The sequence below is a fragment of the Ciona intestinalis genome, chromosome 9, assembly GCF_000224145.3.
Source record: "Ciona intestinalis chromosome 9, KH, whole genome shotgun sequence".
Lineage (NCBI taxonomy): Eukaryota > Metazoa > Chordata > Ascidiacea > Phlebobranchia > Cionidae > Ciona > Ciona intestinalis.
In genome coordinates, this window is record NC_020174.2 from 3,177,209 (window position 1) to 3,186,082 (window position 8,874).

An 8,874-nucleotide genomic window follows, 5' to 3' on the forward strand; every position below is an offset into this window, starting at 1 on the left:
TTATCATTCATTCACCTGGCATAAATACAGAGCCATTAACTGTATGACTGGTTCACGAAGTCCTTTCATATAATCAGCCACATTTGACAAACCAGTTTGAGCTTGTTGGTTCAATATATTAATAAGTTCCCCCAAGGCACCCGGGATCTTCATGTTAACGAATGCACCCACCAAAGCACTCTGTAAAAAAACTTAAATTAATGGTTGTCGTTACTTTGCAATATGTTTATATGATACATAAATACAAACTGCAAAGGTATAGATATGAATGAATAAATGACTTACTTTATCCTCGCGTGGCCAGAAAACGACAGTTGTTTTTACAAGGGTTTAACACCTCGTGCCACCTTACGAGTTACCCTGTATATTACTTTGTGAGTAATTATCTTTTTGGATTTTTTTATTTTTTTATGTATGGCTGATAATTTTGGATAACCCATTATTGACCAATAGGTTGGAGTAATTGCTGTGTTTTACCAAAAAAACATACACCCACAATGCTAGCAGTATCGAGCCTTGAACCCAATACCTCTGGGTTATAGACAGGCACGCTAACCACTATGCCACAGCGCCGGACAAATAAAATAATAACTTTATTTATCTCTTCGATTACGATGGCAAAAATTAAGAAAGATTTTAAACGAAAAGACAGGATATCACAACGAAACAACAGTTGTTAAAACACGCTTACTGTTAAAACCATATTTACGTTTAATTGGAAGAAAATAAGCGTAGTCGCTACACCCTACCATAATTGCCAGACTAAGAGGTAGAATCTCTGGCAGCAAATAGTCGTTGAAGAACTCTGTCCATGAAAACTCTTTAGCAACAACATTATTTTCTGCTTCAATCGGTTTTTCTAATCCGTGGCATATTACATGGGAACCTATAATTTACATAAAGGTTAACCAGCAAATCACATTCATTTGCTTATATTAGATGAATGAAAAAAACCCGTGCCACCTTACGAGTTACAAGTGTAAGTTTTTATGTGGGTAATTATTCTTTTTATTTTATTTTTATGTATGGCTGATAATTTAAACAACTAAATTGTGACCACTGGGTTTGAGCGATTTCCGGTAAGTGTCTTGCCCAAGGACAAATATGCCTACAATAGTAGCAGCGAGCCTTGAACCCATTACATACGGTTGAGAGCCAGGCACCGTAAAATATGTCACGGCGCCGGACAAAACAGATTTCGGTGCTAGTGAAGAAGCTCCCCCCCACCTTATTTGCTAACCACTAACCCCTATAACCACTAACTACTAACCCCCTAACCATCAACACCTAACCCCCTAACCTAGGAGTTAGGAGTTAGTGGTTAGCAAATAAGGTGGGGGGAGATTTTTTACTAGCACCAAGATTTCTTTACTTATTTTAAATGAAATATTGATCAGTATGCAAAAAAGCCATAGTACATATTGTATAGTAAGTTATAGCAGTGCTCTTCAACCGGTGTGCACGGTGCACTCTAGGGTGCACCAAAATATGCCCGGGGTGCACCAGTGCAAAAAGGTATACAAGGGTGCATCACAAACTTCAACAATTTTCAGCAATATTTTTTTATTTTAAACTTTTTTAACCAATTTAGCCACTTTCCTACATTTTTTATATGAATTCTATATCTTGCATCACTGGCAATTGTGAAACTTCATTAGTTTTACGTTAAAGCAATCAGGGGTGCATGAGTTCCACGCAACAACTTTAGGGATTCACCAACCCATAAAAGGTTGAACAGCACTGAGTTATAGTACATATACAGCTATAGTACATATTGTAACGTACCGCTTAACTTTAAGGCTTGAGATACTGAAACTATAGCTGTACCACTGATCGCAGTAAACTGTGCCAAACGCTTGATATTCTTATTCTTTAACCAAGTGCATTTTTGAAATTCGGCTTTTAAAATTTGCTTTGCATTTCGTAACGTCGACTTTGAAACTAATAGTGTTTGATTGACAGGTAAACGTAACTTCAAAGCATGTCTACCAACAAGTAAACTGATATATTGGAAATGCATTTTATTTTTTCATGAAAAAGCAAGAATTGCCAACTTTCGGCAAGGGGAATTTATGGGGAATGGCCCCAAGACGTTTTGACATAGATGTTTTATATATTTTTATTTTGTTTTACGCCGACCATTTTTTCCTAATCAGTAAAACCAAAGAAATTAAAACATCTCTTTGGTAAGACTGTAAGTTACTCTTGGGTTGCAGCATCGTTGCACAAAAGAAGGCCATCCAATCTAAAGTGACAAAGCATCGTTCGAATATATTTCTAGGCGCTGTGGCAAAGTGGTTGGTGGATCTACCATTTACAAGTTCAAACAGCCAACGGCAAACTTTATAACACAGGTGTTCTGTTTTATACACCTCGTACGAGTTATCACGTATGTAACTTTGGGGGTGATTTCTTGTATGGCTGACGATTTGGACAACCCATTAGTTACCACCGGGTTGGAGCAATTACATTATCTGTGTTAAAACTCCCACACATGGGCGTCGCCAAGGGGGTGCCTGAGGGGCCACGGTCCCCCCCAAATTTTGAGTTTTACAGTAATGTTATTGGTGAAAAAATAAAATAAAGTTTTACACGTGCTAAACAGTGATGTTCAAATGGGAAATCTCGATCCGGTTCCGGATCTTTTTTCAAATTAAAAGAAAAAGAAAAAAAGAAAACATTTAAGCCCGTTTTTAAATTTCTTACACATGCTAAATGATGAGGTGCCAATCCCTATTATAACGCAAATAATCGCCGTGTGAAATGCTATTATGTCGTAATTAGTTGCCAGGTCAAACAATCGCTATTATGATGGATGAACTCACGTGTGAATCCATACTATTTCGTAATAAACAGTCTACCTGCTAGCTAAGAAAAACAAATCTCAAATTTCGTGACAAAAATGGCTGGTGGTAGGCAACGAATGGAGTTTTCAATGTAGTTGTAGATAGTTGCGTTTTCATGCGGCGTAATTGTGAAAAATAAATGCCATTCATAGTACGCCTTCCCGTGTTTTGTGTTGTAATTAGAATGTTTTTCAAACTCAAAATACAACCGTAAAACATTTGGCCCCCACCAAAATTTTAGGCTGGCTACGCCGTTGCTCCTACAGTTATTAAGCCTATGTATCACTGTTAGTAATTTTCTAATTCAACCATCATCGGTATGTTGTTAACTTTACGTAAGGTTTACATTAGTAATGTTAATATTAGCCTGATAGCGACAAATATCGTTATCACTAAGTTGCTGATATAATTCAACCCATTCCTTTCGCATAAAGTCACGAATGTTTGAGCTTTTTTCAACTTTTGCATAGTTGTTTAAATGCTGGCCAAAATAAGGCTTCGGTTTAATCAGCATTTCATCTGGCATCCCTAATCTGCGTCGTATTATCCCAGTTATCCAAACGTCGTCCAAACTGAACAAGGGGTCAGATAAAGACTCATTATATAACTGCTGAACCAAATGCACCGACGTTGCGTACAACCCTCCATGGCAATAAGGCGGATAGAAATCCCATCTATAATTATCCTTAGTCACCGTCCATTTGCCCTTCCTGTTTGGTGTTTCCGCTACCCCAAGTTTAAAACCGCATATTATGGGAAACTCTGGCCATCCTAGTTCGTTCACTTGATTAATATGGTGGTTAATGTTCTCAGCAAATAAATCCATTTTAATCATGAAGTCGTCGTCAGCAGAAGCGTAAAACTCGTTCGCTTGCAAGTTAGACGCTGCCCATCTCATCCCCGCAAGTGTTTTCAAGGATACATAACTGAAAAAATAAGAATGAATGAGTGTAACTTACTTTATCCTCGTGTGGCCGGAAAACGACAGTCGTTATACCACGGGTGTTCTGTTTCATACACCCGGTGCCCACTTTTATTGGCGAGTTACCAAGTGAGTTACTTTGTGGGTGATTTTTTGGACAACAACCCATTAGTGACCGCTGGGTTGGAGCAATTGCCGTTAAGCGCCTTGCCGCCCACAATGGTAGCAATGTAGGAATTAAAATAAAAGTATTAAAATATCGGGAATGACACTTCAGAAATGATAAGATGGGTTAATTACATGTTAACAAATAACTGAAAAGTGATAATCTAGCAGGATATGGATACGATGTTTTCATTCTCTTTTACTGATCCGTTTGGTAGTAAAAAAAAGAATATTTACACAGTCTTAAAACTATATTCCCGCAACTATAAAAGGGCATTGTTAGCTGTTAAAAGACGATTAGGAACTATGGAATATTATGCGATAACGATATCCATCTTACTAAACAGCTCAATGTAATTATCAGAACAAGTGGCCCGCCGTAAAATAATATTGCCTGGACACGTTAACTGGATTACTGTACATTAGAGTGACAAACGTATATTAGGTTGGGCGAAGGTGGGTCACCTTTAACACATATTATCTAAAAAAATCCTGATCGTGTTTTAAACCATAACAACGTTCTATAGAAGTCCCGAGAATGCGGGTTTATAATTTTTTTTATTTTTCTTTGTTTACTACCAAATATGACGAGAAAGTAGAATGAAAAGGAGTCCCATCTTCCCCACTCTCCTATACATACTTAATTCTCACTTGTAATCGTCAGATTCATCGAAATACAAGATGTCACCGTATCTTGAATGTTCTTCCTTTAATAAGTTGTATCTCTTACGGTTGGGCACGCCCGCTATTACGAATACTGTGTCGAACCTACCACGGTCTACGTAGCTCAACGACGCCCACGTGCGGCGGAGTAATTCTCGGCGAAAGAAATTTACAAAAGCAGATTTTACGAAAATAACCATTCGCCATTGGATTTCTAAAAATAAAAATTTGTTTTAAAATTAATGGCAGAGACACCTATTCATTCTATTTTCTCGTCCAATTGGGTAGTAACCAAAGAAAATTCAAACAAACATAAAACCGTATCCTCACAACTCCCATATACCGCTGTTAATTGTTTAAAACACGATCAGGATATTTGGATATTTTGTGCTAAAAGGTGTCTCAACCTTCCCCGACCTACCATAAGTATATTCACAGTTAAACACAGCATTAATGTTTAAACAATTTAAATCTTAAGCGGGCACGAGGTCTATGGGACAGAACAAATAACGACTATACTGATGTTGCTTCGCCATGCGAGGATAAATAAGCTACATACGTGGTAACTTGTAAGGGGGCACGAGGTGTGTGAAGACAAAACACCCGTGTTAAAACGACTGCAGTTGCCCCGCCACGCGAGGATAAATAAGCTACATACGTGGTAACTTGTAAGGGGGCACGAGGTGTATGAAACAGAATACCCGTGTTATAACAACTGCAGTTGCCCCGCCATGCAAGAATAAACAAGTTACATATTCGTAGAAACTTGTAAGCAGCACGAGGTGTATGAAACAAAACAGTCGTTCTATAACAACTGCCGTTACTCCGCCATGCGAGGATAAACAAATTACAGCACGTGGTAGCACAATCGTGAAGCGCTCCATATTCATAAAAAAAACAAACTTGGAAGCGGGCATGAGGTGAATGAATCAGAACAGCCGTGTTATAGCAACTGTCGTTATACTCCGCCATGCGATAATAAACAAGTTACATTTATTCACATATTCTCAACACGACACACCTTAATTACGCTACGTCTAGTTTACCAGGTGTTACAGTAAGCTCTCTACATAACAGATACACAGTCTTACGTCTGGATGTAAATAAAAGCTTCAAACTAAACTAAGAATGAATGTATGTAACTAACTTTATCCTCGCGTGGCCGGAAAACGACGGTCGTTATAACACGAATGTTCCTACACCTCGTACCAACTTACGAGTCACCGTGTATGTTACTTTCTGGGTGATTAATTTTTGGAAAGATTTTTCATTTTCTTAATGTGTGGCTGATAATTTGGACAATTAGTTACCGCTAGGTTGAAGCAATTGGCGTTAAGCGTCATGCCCAAGAAAACATACGCCCACAACGGTAGTAACGAATTACCTTTTGCTTTGACGCACGGATCCTCATCACAAACTCTTAGTTTAACTTTCCATGGCTCCAATATAAACCTAAAGTCTCGTTTGTCCTTTGGGATAACTTGAGTGGTTTGTGATTGAGTATTGTTTGTATGGTTAGCTTTTGTTGTTGTTGTGGGGGCGGTGGTAGCGGAGATGGACATTAAACGTATTCTGTGAGGTTAAATATGGGCACGATATAGTATATCAACACAATATGTATACAGTGTACATAAGGACTTACAATATATAAGTTAATATGATATACATAACCCAAGTATCATATACAAGAAAATTTAATGTAGATATATATATAGCAGGGTGGGGGAGATGGGACACCTTTCATTCTATTTTCTACAGCGAAGCACGCCATGGATCCTGGAATTTAAACCAGAGTTGTCTATATATGTGCGTTGCCCAGCTCGCTTACCGTTGTAGGAAAACCCCACGCAGAAATTTGTGGTCAGAGTGTAATCCTCTTTTTAAACAATCCTATACAGGTTCCTATTACTGTAATACACACAACTTACCTTACTGTACTAATTGTTATGTTGCAGAAATGAATGGACCAAACCCCGCCCAGTATAAATGTCCATAGAAGCAGAATTCCCCGTACCTTATGTTGTCTTATTGCCATGTTATGTCAAACTATCCTATACTGGTCGAAATACCTGCGCAGATATAAAATATATAGTAGGGTGGGAAAGATGGGACACCTTTTGATTCTATTTTCTCGTCGCATTTGATAGTAAACGAAGAACATATAAAGAATTATAAAAGTGTATCCTTACGACTCCCGTAGGCCGTTGTTAATTGTTTAAAACACGATCAGGATATTTTGATATTATGTGCTAAAGGTGTTCCACCTTTCCCACTGTATAGTACTCTGGGGAAGATAAGATCACATATTTCCAAATATCGACCGTGTTTTCAAAAAATAACAACGGTCTATGGGAGTCGGTTTTATAATTCTTTGAATGTTTTTTGTTTATTATCAAATATGAGACGGGAAAATAGAATGAAAAGGTGACCCATCTTTCCCCACCCTACTACATATATATTTATTATAATAAATATATATAGTACTGAGGGGAAGATAAGACACCTTTATCACATATTTCCAAATATCGATCGTGTTTTTGACAATTAACAATGGTCTATGGGAGTCGGTTTTATAATTCTTTATAATTCTTTGAATGTTCTTTGTTTAATATCAAATATGGGACGGGAAAATAAAATGAAAAGGTGTCTCTTCTTATCCCACTTATCCCATATCGTGACACACAACTCATTGGGGTATTTTCTTCAAAGAAATCAAAAATATTTAAACCGAATACAGAGTTTTTTACTTTTATGGCAATTCTTGTTTTAAAAATAAAAATTTAATTGCTGTGAGAAATATTTGGTGAAACAAAAAAAACAGTCAGCGTCAATTACGAAATATGCAACGAAAAGTAGTCTTATACACATTTTAGTAGTTAAAAAAAAAAAAAATTAACATATCATCGAAATTACGCTACAGTTTCAGTTATACCGTAATAACCTATAGTAGGATAAGGGAAGATGGGACACCTTTTCATTTTGTTTTCTCTTTCCATTTGGCAGTAAACAAAGAAAATCCAAAGAATTATGAAACCGTATCCTTACGACTTCCACAGACCGTTGTTAATTTTTTAAAACACGATCAGGCTATTTGGAAATTATGTGTTAAAGGTGTCCCATTTCCCCCCACCCTACTATATATGTATATCTTCAAATACGAAAGCGAAGATCGAAGTAATTAAAACAACGAAGAGAAAGGAATTAGCCGCAAAACAACAGTTGTTAAATACGCCACTGATAGAAAGTGTTAGAAGAAAAGTTTAAAATAAAAGCGTTGCTGCGAAACGTGATAAACAGCACTCCCATACCAATATATAGTGGGATGGGGGAATATGGGACACCTTTAGCACATAGTATTTAAATATTCTAATCGTGTTTTAAACAATTAACAACGGTCTATGGGAGTTATTTTCATTTACTACCAAATGCGATGAGAAAATAGAATAAAAGGTGTCCCATCTTCCCCCACCCTACTTAACAGCTATACTTACAAAAGTCCTATACGCATGACATAACAGCGAATAAGTTAACGGCTATGACTAAGCAACGTCGTCTGCGTTACTTCAGTGTAATATTTAACTATAAGCCAGCACTGGCCCTATACGGTTGAATGCGAAACAATAAACTGGGATTCGGAGCAGACGAATAGGGAAGAAAATCTCATATAGAATTCTAGGTTTAATAAATAATTGCTCCACTTGTTCAACATTGTGGTCACACATTGGCTCCAGACAATACAAGCCAAACAGCCAACGTTCATTCAAACCATGGAACTATCTATAAAAAAGTTACCATGGTCCAAACTCGAAACAGTCTAACTAAAGACAAAGGTTTCTGATTCAACAGGAATTCTAGAAGTCTGTTAGAGGTTTTTAACGGCCACGCCTTTGTTTAATTTCTTTTATTTAAATGTTAACAACTCAATTAAATGACCATTTGTTTGTTTTAACAGCCACACTTTTGTGACACTTTCTTTGTGACACTCATAGCGTGTTTTATTTACGACTGTAATTTTATTTCAAATTCAATTCTCTTCTTGTTTTAATTAAATTGGCTACGCTGTTTTATTCGAAGAAATCTATATAAAAAACGTTAATGCTTTAGAACTTACGAAATCTTAATTGCGAACTATTTTGCCTTTCTATATAGTGGGGTGGGGAAAGATGTGGCACCTTAAGCACATAGTACTCCAATATCCAGATCGTGTTTTTTAAAATTATAACAACGGTCTACGAAAGTCGTGAGAATAGTTTTTTTTTTTTTTTAATGTCCTTTGTT

The 8,874-nt window shown here is 37.0% G+C and overlaps 2 protein-coding genes across 2 annotated transcripts in view; both read right to left on the reverse strand.

Moving 5' to 3' along the window:
• Positions 1–3,026, reverse strand: part of LOC100176183 (ATP-binding cassette sub-family B member 8, mitochondrial-like) — a 10,534-nt gene extending 7,508 nt beyond the window's left edge. Inside the window, 3 exon segments of the mRNA XM_026835827.1 lie at positions 16–180; positions 750–886; positions 1,786–3,026. Of these exon segments, the coding sequence (XP_026691628.1) occupies positions 16–180; positions 750–886; positions 1,786–2,020 (537 nt within the window). The 5' untranslated portion in view covers positions 2,021–3,026.
• Positions 2,669–6,685, reverse strand: LOC100179608 (beta-1,3-galactosyltransferase brn-like). The gene is made up of 4 exons (XM_002131027.4): positions 6,525–6,685; positions 5,981–6,168; positions 4,585–4,810; positions 2,669–3,772 (listed from the first exon to the last, which is right to left on the reverse strand). Exons 1-4 carry the CDS (start codon positions 6,629–6,631, stop codon positions 3,178–3,180), a joined length of 1,116 nt encoding a protein of 371 aa, XP_002131063.1. The 5' UTR covers positions 6,632–6,685; the 3' UTR covers positions 2,669–3,177.
• Positions 6,686–8,874: the final 2,189 nt, after the last annotated feature.